This window comes from Trichechus manatus, unplaced genomic scaffold (genome assembly GCF_000243295.1).
Source record: "Trichechus manatus latirostris isolate Lorelei unplaced genomic scaffold, TriManLat1.0 scaffold00111, whole genome shotgun sequence".
Lineage (NCBI taxonomy): Eukaryota > Metazoa > Chordata > Mammalia > Sirenia > Trichechidae > Trichechus > Trichechus manatus.
The window spans coordinates 1,161,983-1,178,584 of NW_004444047.1; the positions used below are offsets into that span (position 1 = coordinate 1,161,983).

At 56.1% G+C, this 16,602-nt stretch overlaps 1 protein-coding gene across 3 annotated transcripts in view; it reads left to right on the forward strand.

Moving 5' to 3' along the window:
* The window catches only part of TBC1D14 (TBC1 domain family member 14), a 93,151-nt gene that overhangs the window by 66,660 nt on the left and 9,889 nt on the right, over positions 1–16,602 (forward strand). For all 3 annotated transcript variants that reach the window (XM_023737972.1, XM_004383498.2, XM_023737973.1), the window contains 6 exons: positions 3,084–3,202; positions 4,137–4,219; positions 5,785–5,902; positions 6,445–6,551; positions 11,134–11,214; positions 12,330–12,424. In XM_023737972.1, coding sequence (XP_023593740.1) covers positions 3,084–3,202; positions 4,137–4,219; positions 5,785–5,902; positions 6,445–6,551; positions 11,134–11,214; positions 12,330–12,424 — 603 coding nt within the window. The remainder of the gene's footprint in view (positions 1–3,083; positions 3,203–4,136; positions 4,220–5,784; positions 5,903–6,444; positions 6,552–11,133; positions 11,215–12,329; positions 12,425–16,602) is intronic.

The following is a 16,602-nucleotide window of genomic DNA, read 5'->3' on the forward strand; positions in this document are numbered from 1 at the left end:
CCGCAGAGCGCAGTCTCAGCCCAGCTGCCCAGCCCCAATGGCCCCGGTCCAGCGCTGGGCCACAGAGCGCAGTCACAGCCCGGCTGCCCAGCCCCGATGGGCCCCGTAAAACTGAAACAAGCTGCCCTTACCGTGTACGCTGATGCTTATTGTTGTTTCACTAAAACAAATACTGGCTTGAGCAGTGAAGCCCATCCGCCACGAGCACTCTGATCTAAGCTGCCCCGGGGCGGTGTCCTGTAACTGTGACTCGTGTTCCTGACTCGCTTGGAGGTTTGTGAGGGCGCTGCAGTGCCTGGACAGCGATAAGCAGCACTGCTGACGGGCTCAGAACAGGAGGCGCCAAAGCTGGGTGCCAACAAGAGAAGGAACCGTGGGGGGGTCGGCGTGAGTCAGACACTGTGCACCACAGAGGGGCTCCGTGTGCTGGTAGGTGACTGTTTACACGTAGGTTCCACTCAGCCATCGTAACGGGCTTCACAGTTGCTTCCGTCTTACAGCTGAGGGGACTGAGGCTGAGAGACGTGCGATGACGCACCCAGGGTCAGTGTCCCCGAGCCCTGTCTGGTCACGTGCCACCCTGGCGATGGTGGTGCACGGTCGAGTGCTGCTCTTTTTGCAGCCTTTCTTCCCCCCGATCCGGAGGGCGAGTGGTCCTGTCCTCTGTCTTAAGTAGTTTGTCTGGCCTGGAAGGTAACTCTTCTGCTGACGTGTCTTGGTACCTTCGGGAGAAACACGTTTGGGGCAGGGCCTGCAACAAGTGGCAGCACCCTTCACGTGCACGACGGCAGTTTAGGACTCATGATTTTGGAAAGGTTCCCTGGGATTTCGGTGAGGCAGCCAGGTTGCCTCTTACTGTTTTTAACAGTGCAGCTGTCTCTGTGATCACACACAAGTCTCTAACCCACATCCCCATTCACCGTGTGTTCCGTGTTTCTGTCACGATTGGAAGCTGGTATGAAGCACGACGTGTAGACTGAACACGGATGATGAGTTTGTTCAGATTTGTGCTTGTGAGGGGCTATGAAGGGCTTGCGTGGATTTGCTTGGAGAGGGGTGGCCTCTGAGGATCCAGAGAGCCTGACTTCAGTCCCAGCCTCCCCCACATCAGCCATGGACGCCTCTGGGTCTCCACCTTCCATCTGGGACGCGGGGTGAGGGCAGCTGACACCTCGTGGGCTCGAGTGCCGGCCAGCTGAGTGTATCCAGTGTGAATGCTGTGGTGGTTAGCTGCCCTTGAGTTGGCCCTGACTCACGGCACCCCGTGCACAGTGGAACGAAACACTGCGCAGTCCTGTGTCATCCCCATGACTGGTTGTGGATCAGACTGTTGGGATCCACACTCAGGGACAGCTAACCCCTGGGCCTGGCACCGTTGGCCGCAGCAGGTAGCTCAGAAGGGCAGTCTTTGCTAACTGTTGTTGAAATGCAGCGTGCCTCAGAATCCTTCTCAGCACACAGCTTTTGGTAGATTTCCCATAAAAGTCAGCATGTTCGATACGCGTGTGCTGGACTTGAGGCTTCCTGATGGCTGGTCCCTGTGAATCGGTGAACCGTTTCCTCAGCTTTTGGCGACTGAGGACAGTCTGAGCGTCTGAACAGATCCATTTGAAGGCAGTGAGCGGGGCTTAGATGCCTGACCTCGTGCGTCCGACGCACAGACGCGGCCACCTCTTGGCACCCTCGTCGCTGGCCCGCGTAGAGATGAGGTCTCCTTTCCGCTTGTTGGGAGCCGCGGCCTTTCCGGCTGAGACGGTAATCGCTTTACAGATAACTTTACCGGCAGCCCCTGTCTTGGCAGCCGGTGTCAGTCACGTTCTCTCAGCAGTTAATCACTCAGTGCCTCGTGACGCTGCTTCCGCTGTTGTCCGGAATGGTTGCCTAAGTCTTAGCTTCTCACGACTCCCCACCCGGTCATCTTCCTCCAGGGAGGCACTGTGAGCCTTGTCCACAGGGGGGCAACAAGAAGGCGCGGTCTGATTGCGCGGTGGGCTCAGGGTCCACACACACGTCATTCAGAGCTGGCTGCCCTGGCACCAGCCCTCGCGAAGCTCTCCTCAACTCTTGGCTGTTCTGTTCACAATGCTTGGAGCAAGTTAGCGACCCAGCTATACGGGCTGCCTCTGGGTTTCCTGGGCAGGGCAGAGCTCGCCAGGTCGTACTCCACAGGGACAGCACAGGAGGAGGTGAAGGAATTTCTTCTGTGATGTTGTTCCTTTGAGAAAGTGAGGCAGTTTTAGTCATCTTCATGCAAAGGGTTTCTAACCCCTTCCTCTTTTTAGAAAAGATTTGAAGAGCTAACAGAGGCATATAAAATGCCACGGGATGAAAAAAAAAGAACCAAAAACCAAACCTGCCCGTTTCCGTCAAGTCAATTCCGACTCATAGCAACCCTATAGGACAGAGTAGAGCTGCCCCTTAGGGTTTCCAGGGAGCAGCTGGTGGATTCGAACTACCAACCTTTTGGTTAGCAGTGGGTGAGAAATTAGGATGGGTGTGGCTAGAGAGGAAGCCGGGGTTGGGATGGTCTGGCTCGGAACCACTCTGGGGCCATCACAAGAATCAGTTAGAATTCACAGTGTCCAAAGACAGACGCGCTCCTGTGCCTAGAGAAGCACGGGGGACTGAGGCAGGCATGCAGCCCTGCAGGGGCAGCAGACGACGAGACCCCCAGTAACCCCCCAGCAGTACAGAGTGACAGCCTGCGACCCCCGGAGTGGGCAGTTCTTCCTTCTGAGCAGCGGGAAGTATTGTCAGTGCGTCACCCTCAAAACCGACTTCAAGGACTTTCATTAAAAAACAAAAAACCTTGATTTAAGGTGGCTTCATCCCTGGGGGGGGGGGCACAAATGGTTACCACGCTCAGCGGCTAACCGGAAGCTTGGTGGTTGGAGCCCACCCAGAGGTGCCTTGGAAGAAAGGCCTGGTGATGTGCTTCCAAAACATCAGTCCTTGAAAACTCTGTAGAGCATAGTTCTACTCTGATACACATGGGTGGTCCCACGAGTCGGGGTCAACTCAGACTGGTTTGGGGTTTTTGGTTTTGTCACATCAACCAGTTCCCCCTGGTGTCTTTGTCCCAGGAAAATGAAGACAAGGTTGGACAACCCAGCAGGCCACCCTCCCCCAAGCAGAATGTGAGGAAGAATCTCGACTTTGAGCCCCTCTCCACCACCGCCCTCATCCTGGAAGACCGCCCTGCGTAAGTCTCTCCAGAGAACAGCGCGTCTGTTTAGTGGCCGATGACAGTGTGCTAGTCACCTTTTCATTAAAAAGAACTGGGGTCACTGGAGGACGGGCAGCTGTCACTCGTTACTGTGCCGAGTCCCTCTCAGCTCCCAGTACACACGCGTGCTGTCGGCCGCTAATGACTCATCGGAGAAACAGCCCTTCAGTATCGAGGTCTGGGCCAGAATTGTCCATTCCAGTGGCTTTTCTTCATTTAGCATTTTAAAGTGTTTAAGGAGCTGTTATAAACGGTAAACTGGTTTGTAACTGCAGGAAACACCAGGAGGCGGGCTGGGCGCCGGGTCTGTATTCACAGGCTGCTGGCCCCCTGGCCTCGGCCCCAGCCCCCTGTGTGATAGGGGCAGGTCCAGGTCACTGGTTATAGATTGTGTTTGGAGATGGGACAGGAGGGACTGCCCCATCACAGCAGGGTCTGAAACATCACACCACGTTTGCGAGACACAGAAATACAGTGTGCATTTTTATATAAAATGAGATGAACCACGGGGCTGATGGGAAACTCCCACCCTTAGAAACCTCCCCAGGAGATGTACCCATCCAGTGTGTGCTGCTTGCTGCCAGGGTAGCCGGCGGGCCGGGAGTTGCGGTAGGCCATGGGAGTGTGCTGGGGTAAAAATATCGGGATTTAGCATTTGTTTATTGGAATTACGGATCATTGTTAGTTCTTCCTACTAATCTGTTTGCTTCAGATTTCCTGCAGTGAGCAAATTGTTTTACTTTAAAAGAGTGTTTTTATGAAAGAGCTGAGCTGTTGGTCTTTGTCATCTTGAAAAATGCAGTTGTTGATCTTCAGCTTTATATTTTTTTAGTAAATAATGCTTCAGGTTTTTTCCCTCACAGAGGTTTATTCAGTATTTGTCATGGTGAATCCTTTGTTTTCTGTGAAGGAATCTCCCGGCCAAGCCAGCTGAAGAAGCTCAGAAGCACAGACAGCAGTACGAAGAGATGGTGGCTCAGGCCAGGAAACGAGGTAACGGGACCCACACGTGCTCGGCAGCGGGCGGCCGGGAGGGCCAGCTGCTGTCCTTCTTGAACCTGAACTCTGGCGACGAGTGCTTTAATGTTTTTGGAACTTGTAGTTTTCTGTCAAAATGCATGTTTCTATTCTCCTCTTCTGGGAGTTTTATTCAAGGTGAGAAGACTCTGGACTTCCCCGAGGAAAGAGGCCGGCTAGAGTGGGGTGGGATGAGATGGGATAGGAAGCTCCCGCTGCTCGTGCCGGCCACATCTCTCTCCCTCCCTGGGCGCAGTTTTGTTTATTAAAGCCCCTTGCAACACCTAAAAACCGCATGATTCTGGAGTGTTGAAAAAGCACAGGCATGCATTGTTTAACGTCCACGATACGTTCTGTGAAATAGGAATTACATGATTTGGACGTTGTGTGAACACCCGGGTCTGCGAGGTGTCCAGCTGAGACACCTCAGGTGGGTGGTCAGCTAGGTCCTGCCCGGCCATGGCCCCGCAGCCCGTGACGGTCACAGCAGGGGGGGCTCCAGTCGTGGGCCAGGCCAGCAGGGGAACAGTCTCAGCAGCCCGGCACCCCTGCCCTGCCGGGCCCACGATGCCTGCCGACCCGGGCGCTTGGGAACGGGGTCAGGCACCTCCTCCTCCCAGTGGCAGGAGTGCCTGTTCCCGTGGGTAGGGGGCAGTGGGCTGGCTGCCGAGTGGGGCTGTCGGCGGTGGGTAAGCACCGGAGCACAGACGGGTATGCAGTTGGATGTTGCCTGGACGCACATTATATGGCATGTGACTGCACGCGCAAACCGAGACGACTGGTTCTTCTCAGGGTCGCCTTTTCCCCGTTAAGAGTCATGTTTGATGACCCTGCGTTTAGTCCTAGACCAGAAGGCAGAGCTGTTTAGAAAGAACTTTACTGGGGAAAGGGGAGAAACTTGAATGGGTCTGTAGGTTGTATTGAAGTACCATGTCAGTATTAATATCCTCATTTTTACAGTTGTACTGAGGTTGTTTGCAGACGTGTCTTCGTTTTGGGGAAGTACATGCTCAGGTATTTAGAGGTGAATGGCCACGACGTGTAGAGCTTACTCATGCGTGGTTCTGAAGGAGGGCAAGCGATCGAGCGGGGGAGGGAGAAGAACAAGACAGACCCCAGGAGTTAAGGATGTACAGGAATCCTTTGTTAAATCCTGATGATTTTTCTATAAGTTTTAAGTTATTTCAAAATGGATGGTTAAAAAATGAGAGTAATGGTTAGGCTGTTGGTTGCCAGGATAGAGTCCCCTCGGGTGGGGTGGGGTGGGCGCAGAGGGTACTGGTGTCTGTCACACCCAGGCTTCGGCCGGGTGGTGGTACGTGGGCGTGTCCCCTGTATGGTTGAAGTTTATACGTGTACACTTTTTGGTGTACGTGTATTTAAGAAGCTCACTGAGAAGTGGGTGGTGCCTGAGTGTGCTCGGCTCAGCTTTGAGTTAGCACTGGACTGTCACACCGTGACCTTTGGGTACAGTCACCACGCCTGGAAATGGTGGCTGTCCACCAATGGCATCGTCTTCTCGTTGGCGCGGTGGCATCTAGAGCTGAAGGAGGCCCAGCGGCGGAGGAGGCAGCTGGAGGAGAGGTGTCGGCTGGAGGAGAGCATCGGGCATGCGGTCCTCACCTGGAACAACGAGATCCTGCCTAACTGGGAAACGATGTAAGAGCCCCTGCGTGCGGGGCCGCGGCTGTGTCCGTCGCAGGCTGTGACGGCATCGCGCGGGGAGCTGAGTGGCACAGCCACCCCCCACCCCCGCCGCATTATGGGCTCAGCTCCGTCCTTCCTGAATGTGGCCCCTTCTCCTCCTCCCCATCCAGTTCCTCCCTGGCAGCCACAGGGGCTTTCAAACATGCGTCTGCATCCCTTCCTACTTAACATTTCAGTAGCTGCCTGAGACTCCCAGTCTGACGTGTGTGTCCCTTGGCTTAGCAGTCAGGGCCCGTGTGAGCCAGTGTGCCCTCCGTACAGCCCTGTTACCTCCCCTTCCTTTGATAGAGCCTCCTCCCTGCGGGGTGAGCCTGTGGCCTTTGCTGTCCCTTCCTTCTGCCTAGAGAATGCTGGGTCTCTTGAACCCTGGGCCTGAACTCAGAGTGGGTGGGGTTGTGACTCAGCAGGTGTCCCTGGCTCCCAAGCCTGGGCGGGGCACACGAAGGCCAGTGTTTCTTCTTTGAAAATGGACTCACAGTTCTTCTCCTGTCCAGGTGGAGCTCTAGAAAAGTCCGGGACCTGTGGTGGCAGGGCATCCCGCCCAGCGTGCGCGGCAGAGTCTGGAGCTTGGCCATTGGCAATGAGTTGAACATCACCCACGGTGAGCGCCCGCTGGCCTGCCCACTGCTCCCACACCTGAACAGAGGCAACTGTCCGCCCGAGGGGCGAGCCGGCCGGTGCTTCTAGCTGGCGATGTGGGCCAGAGGCCCCACCCCCTCTTGTGGTCTGCATCTTCCCGGGCGGATGGGGGTACGCTGATCATGAGGCTCCAGGCATCCAGGCCGGGGTACGTTAGGACCCCTTGTCAGAGCTGACCGAGAGCCGGCCCTGGCGGTGAGCAGTGGGGAGGGGACGTGGCGGGGGAAAGAGTCTCTGTCTGTGGAGTGTTGTATCCTGTACCTGCTGGCCTTTGTCGGATGTTTTTCTCAGGCAGCTGATGTTTAAGTGTCTGGGGGAGACCACATACTGTGCTAGAGCTGGGGGCCCTCTAGGATGAGGGGCTCCTTTAGGATGGGGTCCTCTAGGGCAGGGGGGAGGTCCTCTACGATGGGGGGTCCTCTAGGGTGGGGGGGTTCCTCTAGATTGGGGTTCCTCTAGGGTGGGGGGGGTTCCTCTAGACTGGGGGTCCTCTAGGATTAGGGGGTTCTCCTAGGGCAGGAGTCCTCTAGGGTGGGGGTCCTCTAGGGTGGGGCATGCGGGTCCTGGCTGCATCAAGTCTAGAGGGGTGAGGCACGTGCTCCTCGTCTTGCAGAGTTCGTTGTGTATATGCATTTGCGTACGCATCTCCACCGCTGGGGCTCCTGGGTTCCCGCCCCGGCAGCCAGAGTGAAGCAGGCAGGAGGCACCACGGCTGCAGTGAAGGGCTCCCCCGGCCACCCTGTCTGCTTCCCAGTCTGAGCCCCAGCTGCAGGCAGGCCTCCTGTCCTGGGGTTAGAGCTGCGGCTTGCGTGTGGCGCGGTTGTTGAAGGTGTCTGAGTAGGAGACAGGTTGGTTTTACCTCCCTCTATAGCCAGGGTTTGTGGTGGTGGTGTTATTTTTGTCTTCACGGGCTGCCCCACCCCACGATTGTGACTGGGCCCCAGCAGGGCTCTCCTGGAGTGCCTGACGCCAGCAGGTTGGTTGGGTGGTGAGCAGCCCAGAGGGAGAGAGCCCTCTTCGGGGCCCTGTTTTCAGCTGAGTCTGTACCTGCCAGTTTTGTTTCAATGTCTTCACATGAGAAGACATGTGTAACACTTGACAGGTGGGGTGTTTTTTTTTTTTTTTTAATTTTTTTTAATTGTACTGCAGGTGAAGGCTTACAGAACAAATAGTTTCCATGAAACAGTAGTACACATATTGTTCTATGACATTGGTTAACAACCCCACAACATGTCAACCCTCTCCCTTCTTGACTTTTTTTTTTTTTCTTTTTTTGGTGAAAATATACATAACCAAAGATACACCATTTCAAAAATTTCTACATGCACACTTCAGTGACATCAGCTACGCTCTTCCAATTGTGCTGCTATTCTCACTTTAGATGAAGGCTTATAGAACAAAATAGTTTCTCATTTAACAGTTAGTACACATGTTGCCCTATGACAATGGTTAACAACCTCACAACACATCAACACTATCCTTACTCAACCTTGGGTTCCCTATCAGCAGCTTTCCTGTCCGCTTCTGCCTTCTGGCCCTTGTCCCTGGACTGCTGTGCCTCATTAGTCCCATTTGGTTTTATGGGGCTATCCACTCCCCGGCTGAACAGTGAACCTTGGAAATGACTTCACCACTGAGCTAAAAGGGTGTCTGGGGGCCATACTCTCGGGGTTTCTCCAGTCTCCTTTAGGCCAGTAAATCTGGTCTTTTTTTTGTGAGTTAGAATTTTGTTCTACATCCTTCTCCAGCTCTGTCCAGAACCCTCTGTTGCAGTCCTGGTCAGAGCAGTGAGTGTTGGTAGCCAGGCACCATCTAGCTGTACTGGACTTAGTCAGGTGGAGGCCTTGGTAGCGGTGGTCCATTAGTTCTTCGGACTAATCTTTCCCTTGTATCCTGTTCTCTTCATTCTTCCTTGCTCCCGAAGGGATGAGACCAGTGGGGTGTCTTAGATGGCTGCTCACAGGCTTTTAAGACCCCAGACGCTACTCACCAAGGTAGAATGTAGAACATTGTCTTTATAAACTGTGTTATGCCAGTTGAGCTAGATGTTCCCCTGAGACCATGGTCCAGGTGGGTATTTTTTAAAAGTGTCCCCAGAAGTAGAAGTGTGGAGAAATTCTTTGATGTTTACCTCAGTCCATGTTCTTGGGATTTCTGAACTCGACCAGCAGCCCTGCTTAAGCAAATGGAATGTGTGTGCGATCTGGCTCTCACTGATGCCTGGACTGACTTGTTTAAATTAAAATCTACAGAATCGCCTGTGGTCTACGTTGTAGTAGACGGGGCCAAACAGCTCATTTGTGAGGTATATGATTTGAAAGTTTTGTTTAAACTTTGATATTGGCCTGTTTTGTTTAAATTGTCTTACTTGTGTGATTACCTGCCTGATGTCTGTTGCCCCCACTAGAATTAGAATTAGCACTCCAAAGCAGGGCCCTCACCTGGGCTGCCTTGTGAGCCCACACCTTGGCTGGTGTGTTCTCTGTCTCCTGTGCCCACCACAGCTCTTGCCACATGGAGGGCCCTCAGGGAATATTGTGGAGTGATCAGAGGCCACTTTTGTGGGTCCTCCTTCATCTCAGTTTGCTCCGTGTTCAGGCCAGCACAAGAGCACGGACGACCTTGACTTCCAGTCGTTGAGCATCAGGCATTGAATGCCATTCTCGACTTGCAAGGTCTTAATCCATAATGACTACAGTCATGTGGGGACAGACATTATTAACCTCACTTTTCTGTTGAGGTTTAGCATCCTGGGAAGGTTCCAGGCTGTGTCCAGGCCTCGCGGGGTGTGGGGAAGCTGGGATTCTAGCCCTGGCCGGTTCTTGAGCCCATTGTCTGAGACTGGCTTTTCTAGAGGGCCAAAACCAGTGAAGTGTATGTATAAATGACGAGACGAGTGCAGGATCAAGAGAGAGTGTGAGCTCTACCAGAACGCCCATATGCGTGTATAAATGACGCGATGAGTGCAGGATGGAGAGGGCGCAAGCTCTGCTGAAATGTCCATGTACGTGTATGAATCACGAGACGAGTGCAGGATGGAGAGAGAGTGCGAGCTCTGCCGGAGCGTCCATGCACGTGTATGAATGACGAGGCGAGTGCAGGATCGCGAGAGAGCGCGAGCTCTGCCGGAACGTCCATGCACGTGTATGAATGACGAGGCGACCGCAGGATCGCGAGAGAGCGCGAGCTCTGCTAGAACGTCCATTGATGTGTATGAATGACGAGAAGAGTGCAGGATCGAGAGAGAGAGCGCGAGCTCTGCCAGAACGTCCATTGATGTGTATGAATGACGAGAAGAGTGCAGGATCGAGAGAGAGAGCGCAAGCTCTGCCAGAACGTCCATGTACGTGTATAAATGACGAGACAAGCACAGGATCGAGAGAGAGTGCGAGCTCTGCCGGAACGTCCATGTACGTGTATGAATGACGAGACGAGCGCAGGATGGAGAGAGAGTGCGAGCTCTGCCGGAACGTCCATGTACGTGTATAAATGACTAGACAAGCACAGGATCGAGAGAGAGTGCGAATTCTGCCGGAACGTCCATGTACGTGTATGAATGACGAGACGAGCGCGGGATGGAGAGAGGCGCAAGCTCTGCCGGAACGTCCATGTACGTGTATAAATGACGAGACAAGCGCAGGATCGAGAGAGAGTGCGAGTTCTGCCAGAACATCCATGTACGTGTATGAATGACGAGACGAGCGCAGGATGGAGAGAGAGCGCGAGCTCTGCCAGAACGTCCATTGAGGTGTATGAATGACGAGGCGAGTGCAGGATCGCGAGAGAGCGCGAGCTCTGCCGGAACGTCCGTGGATGTGTATAAATGACGAGGTGAGTGCAGGATCGAGAGAGAGCGCGAGCTCTGCCGGAATGTTCATGTACATTGGATGCAGGCCACGCCGGCAAGGAAACACCCTTTCTGTGAAGAACAGTATGTGAAATACACTCCCGCAGTCTGTGAGGATAACGCTGTTTGTGAGCATGAGTTATCATTTCACTAGTACCGCACTACCCAGAGAGAACCGTTAAAAAATAAGCTTCAGACCTGGGGGAGACCTGGAGATCATCTTGTGGGTCCTCGGTCCTAATAGTCAGCTAGCACCTTCATCTCTGAGAGTCTTCTTGTCCCTGGCATCTGCTTGCGCCCCTGCTCCCCTGTGGAGGCAGGACCACGCAGGTGTAGCTCCATCTTGTCCACATCTGAAACCAAATGGCTTTTCTGCTGTCCCTCCCCCATCGATAGGCGCTCCCTGGGCGTGTTGCTCTGTGTCCCGCCCATGCGGTTAGCTCTGTGCATGGGTGAGTGAGAGACGCCTGTGTCATGGTCCCCAGGAGCACACAGCCCAGTCAGGATTATAGATCAAAACAAAGCAGCCTTGTGGGTGTATGCTTGTATTCTTTCTCTGTTTACGGTGGTGGTTTTAAGTAATACAGGTGCTCCTGGCCAAGCCAGTGGGACCAACACGGTGGACTTGGCATACATGATGGGCACAGCGTGTCCCCGGTGCCCTGAGCATGGACACTCACCGAGGCCTTTCTTGCAGAGCTCTTTGACATCTGCCTCGCCCGAGCCAAGGAGCGCTGGCGGTCCCTGAGCACTGGAGGCCCCGACGGGGAGAGCGAAGGTGCGTCCAGCCTGAGTCTGTGGGCAGTGGGCTGCTCTGGCCGCTGCCCGTGTCATTGCTGACCGAGCAGCAAAGAGCTTGCTTTACGGCAGTGGGGAGGTGCAGGTTTGTAAGGCTCCGTCAGAAAAGGGGTTTTAAAGGCACACAAGTCAGAGAGAAGAAGCTTTTATAGAAAACAGCATACCAGCTCGCGAGGGCATCTGTGTCCCAGCTGCTGGTGGCCTGCCTGCTCCTGCCTGAGGCCTCCCCGACGAAGGCCTTCCCTTGCTCCTGCCCGGGGCCTGCCCGACGAAGGCCTTGCCCTGCTCGTGCCCGGGGCCTCCCCGACGAAGGCCTTCCCCTGCTCCTGCCCGGCGCCTGCCCGACGAAGGCCTTCCCCTGCTCCTGCCTGGGGCCTCCCCGACGAAGGCCTTCCCTTGCTCCTGCCCGGGGCCTGCCTGACGAAGGCCTTCCCCTGCTCGTGCCCGGGGCCTCCCCGACGAAGGCCTTCCCCTGCTCCTGCCCGGCGCCTGCCCGACGAAGGCCTCCCCCTGCTCCTGCCTGGGGCCTCCCCGATGAAAGCCTTCACCAGGCTCCTCACGGGGCTTACGTAGCTGGTGCTGGCATGTAGGGGAAGTTGGGGGAGCTGCTTCCAAAAACACAGAGATAAATGCATATTGGCCAGGTCACACCCCTAGAACTTCTCATCACACACAAGAGCTATTTTTTCTGATTTTTTTTAACGCCGTCTACATGCTATTAGAACTCAGAAAAATGTAAAAGAAGTTATCCAGAAACACTTGTTAGGAATTGCTCCCGTGTGATCTGAGTTTATACCAGTGATGTCTTAGATCACGTAACGGTTTCTTGTTTTCCATGCCTGGAGTCCATTTGTGGACCTTGGCATCTGTGTCCTTTTGCTTTTCCTGACTGTAGTTGCTGAGAGGTAAAATCCAGTGAGATTTTGATTTTGGACCTCGGGAAAATGCTTGGCTATGGTCTGACTGTAACTGGTGCCCCCTAAAGGCGGGGGCTCGTACCCTGCCAGGCTGGGGTGTGTCTGAGGAGCGCTCTGTCCCTGTCCCGTCCCGCTCGCCTCTCCTGCCTTGGACCAGCGCCATGTCCTCTCTCCACAGATGCCGGTCTCCCAGTGGCCGACCGAGAAGCCAGCCTGGAGCTAATTAAGCTGGACATCTCCAGGACATTCCCCAGTCTCTGCATTTTCCAGCAGGTAGGTTGCGGCTGCTCGTTGCTTTCAAGCATGTTTTGTTGAAAACTCACAGATGCCATACTGCGTATATGTGTAATCAAGTTTGAAAAGTACTTGGGTTTTGTTAGAATGGGTGGGGTGGGTCTTATTGGTGGTACATTTAGACTTTTTGAAGTAAGTGTGACGGATCCTTTCTGACAATTGCTTAGTGTGACTATGTTCTGCTTTTTTTTTTTTTTGTATTCTGCCTTTAAAGGCAGTTCACCAAGCCCGCTAAGGAGCAAGCAGAGGGTCAACTCAGCTTCCTACGCCCACTCACTAACCAATGGTCACTCTGGTCTGAGCTGGCAACCAGGGGGAGGGGCCATCGGTCCTGAGGGAGAGCTTGGGGACACTGAGAAGGGGTCAGTCAGGGTCAGCGAGCCAGGATGGGGCCAAGCACTGGGGAGGGACAGTCTTAGGCCAGGTGGTGCTGGCGCCAGGTCCCACCAGAGCTGTGGGATGGAGGACTGAGCAGTGGCTGTGTCCCATGGGGACTAGGGAGCTGCTGCCATTCTGGAATGACCACTGGAGCCGACACAGGCCCAAGCATCCGGCATCAAAGCCCGGGCCCTGAGATGCAGGCTCTGGATGGCCCGGTATTGCTGGGTTTGCAGGCCACTCTGCCCCTTCCCCTGTTCTCCAGTGCTCCCTGGGAGAGGCCACCTGTGCTGCGGAGGCTCTTACTCTTTCGGTTCCCTGGGTACCTGAGTCCAGGTGGGAATGTCCCCGTGGGTCTCCAGGAGTCTTTGCGACAGAGGAAAGAGGGAATCTTCAAAGTGACTTGGGCAGCTGTCCTGGCCCTGTAAAGCCTGGCTTTGAGGACATCCTCCAGCCCTTGGCGCTCCTCTCCACCCGGGTGACTGTCCCCGGGACCCTGCTCTCCCCTGCGTGACTGTCCCCGGGACCCTTCTCTCCCCCTGGCAGCCTTCAGCCTCTTTAGTGTCCTCCCCTGCTGGCTCCCAGGCCTCAGTCCCTGCATGGGGTAGCTCCTCTCTGCCCTCGCGAGGTGGTCCTGGTTCCTGTCCAAGGAGGGACTGGCTTCCCCAGAGGCACCAATGGTCACGGACCTCGCCCCACTCCGTGCTGGGCTCTGGTGGGGCCCTCTCTGTAGGGAGGATTTTCATCTTTGACTTGATGCAGATTTGGGTTTGCCTTCTGGGCAGCCTGTGACCTTGAACAGCTGCTTAGGCCCTGTGCGCCGTGAGCACCCGCTTAGGCCCCGTTAACCGTGAGCACCCGCTTAGGCAGGCCCTGTGCACCGTGAACACCCGCTTAGGCAGGCCCTGTGCACCGTGAGCACCCGCTTAGGCAGGCCCTGTGCACCGTGAACACCCGCTTAGGCAGGCCCTGTGCACCGTGAGCACCCGCTTAGGCAGGCCCTGTGCACCGTGAGCACCCGCTTAGGCAGGCCCTGTGCACCGTGAGCACCCGCTTAGGCCCCGTGAACCGTGAGCGCCCGCTTAGGCAGGCCCTGTGCACTGTGAGCACCCACTTAGGTCCTGTGCACCGTGAGCACCCGCTTAGTCCCCGTGCACCGTGAGCACCCGCTTAGGCAGGCCCCGTGCACCGTGAGCACCCGCTTAGTCCCCGTGCACCGTGAGCACCCGCTTAGGCAGGCCCTGTGCACCGTGAGCGCCCGCTTAGGCCCCGTGCACCGTGAGCACCCGCTTAGGCAGGCCCTGTGCACCGTGAGCACCCGCTTAGTCCCCGTGCACCGTGAGCACCCGCTTAGGCAGGCCCTGTGCACTGTGAGCGCCCGCTTAGGCCCCGTGCACCGTGAGCACCCGCTTAGGCAGGCCCCGTGCACCGTGAGCACCCGCTTAGGCCCCGTGAACCGTGAGCGCCCAGTTCGGCTCTGTGCTCTGAGTTTGCTCATCTGTGACGAGGACGGATACCAGCATCCTTACAGGGCTGGCTGTCCTAGCACAGAACAGACGCCCCATAAACATTCGCTATTATTAAACACCTTTGAGGATAACTTAAAACTGAAAGAACTGAGTCCGCCGGAGAGTCGGAGAGCTGCCTCGCGTCAGGCGGCAGCAGTGCGAGTGTAGAGAGAAGGGCTGCGGCCGCCCGAGGTCTCCACCCCTCTTTCTAACCCCGTGCAGGGGGTGCCTATGCCCAGATAGAAAGCGGGTTGCAGTGCTTCCTAATAGCAGATACGGAAGGTGTGAAAAAGGAAGAGAAAATTCTAGAAGGCCTGCCCTGGAGAAAGGGGGTGACTAGAGCTCAGACAGCAGTTTGAAGTCTTCACTCTGGGGGTGCTCTGAGGTCTCTGTGTCAGGAAGGGGTGGGGTGCCACCAGCTCGGCCCTCTCCCACAGTAGCCACTCAGCACAATAGCCAGAGAAGCCAGAGTCTGGCCTGGGACCCCTTCCTTACCTAGGGCCCCTCCTGCACCTGGGCCCCCCCCCCCAACTTTGGGCCCTTCCTGCACCTGGGATCCCTCCACGCCTTGGGCTCCTCCTGCACCTGGGGCTCCTCTTGGACCTGGGATCCCTCTGCACCTGGGGCCCCTCCTGCACCTGGGACACCCCCCCCCCACATCTGGGATCCGTCCACACTTGGGACCCCTTCTGCACCTGGGATCCCTCCCTCACTTTGGGCCCCTCCCACATCTGGGATCCCTCCACACCTGGGGCTCCCCCCCCACCTTGGGCGCCTCCCACATCAGGGATCCCTCCACACTTGGTTCCTCTCCTGCACCTGGGATCCCCGGCTCACCTGGACCCCCCGACCTGGGGCCCGTCTTTCCTGGAGCACCTCCTGGGGGCTCACTGTCAGGACTGTTGGTAGGAGAATCACTGGGGTCACCTCGGTTTGGAAGGTCTGCTGGGAGGGGAGCTTTAGGGGCCTCTCTCGGGTGAGGTTGAAAACGGCAGAGGTGGGGGTGGCCTTTCTCTCAGGGTTCCTCTGGGCGTGTCTCCCTCAGCCTGTGGTTCCCAGAGTTCTAGATTTTGTAAGTGGGTGATATTTAAAAACCAAGACCTGGTTGCGGGGAGGGTGCGGTAACCCCTGACATGCCCGAAAAAAGGCCCTAAGAGTAAGCAGTGCCGACTGCTGGGGCCGCCTTCTCACCAGAGAGGCTATTGGGCACCAGGGGGAGAAGCGTCCCACGGCAGCGGTCAGCATCAGGGAGGAGTCCGTGTCAGGGAGGGGTCAGCCTCAGGGAGGGGTCCGCGTGGCGTTCTTTCTGCCGTTCAGCCCGACGGCCCCGGGCACCCTTCAGAGACCCCATCCTGCCCTTGTCTCCTCTCTTATCCCGATGTCGTGCTCTCCGCCCTGTCATTGCTGGTTTTCTGCTTCTGTTCCTCCGATCTGGGAGTCTCTCTTCTTTTACCTAACTTTTTCTGTATGTCACGATGTGATCGTCTGGGCTGTGGAGTAACTTCATACCAAGAAACCATGTGTGACTCTATTCCCCGTGTTCATCGTGGGCACAGGGTGGCCGAGCCGCTTGAGCTTCTTTCTACAGGGCTTGTTCAATTAGGAAAAAATCCCAACACCTGAGTTCCTGGAAGTGTTACAGGAGCAGACGGAAGTCTGGAGGGACAGGGGAGCTGGGAATATTTGGAATAAAGTGGCAGCCATGAGGACTTAAGGCTGTTGGTGTGTTTTTTAAACCTGACACAGAAAAGCACAAAAGAAGCAGGTGGCAGGCAGGGAGAGGCGGCGAGGACGGGCGAGTGAGGGGCCAGCGGGGAGGAGTCGGGACGGTAGCTGCTCCTTGGTGCCGGCCTCGCCGGCCCTCGAACGGTCCTTGACGGGGCACAGCCTACAGCAGGAGCCAGACTCAGGGCATTTTTCCAGTGCGCTGTCCGTACCCAACCCATCAGCTCTCGTCAGAGCGGCTTCTTAGGTTGACTAAGTCGGCAGTTTGTTAAAGGACACGGTGCACACGGCGCTGCTGGTGGACGGCCTGCCTGGCGGGTGGTTCCCCGTGTGGAGAGCGGGCGTGGCTGGTGCTGCTGTCTGCAGTGGGGTTGGCAGTGAGCAGGGTGGTCAGTGAGGTAGGGGTACAGTGGGAGGGCTTAGTCATGGCAGCTGTAGGAGCGGGAGTAGGAGCAGGCGCGGTAGCAGGCACGGGAGCAGCTGTAGGAGCAGGCGTAGGAGCAGGCGTAGCAGCAGGCGTAGGAGCAGCTGTAGGAGCAGGCGTAG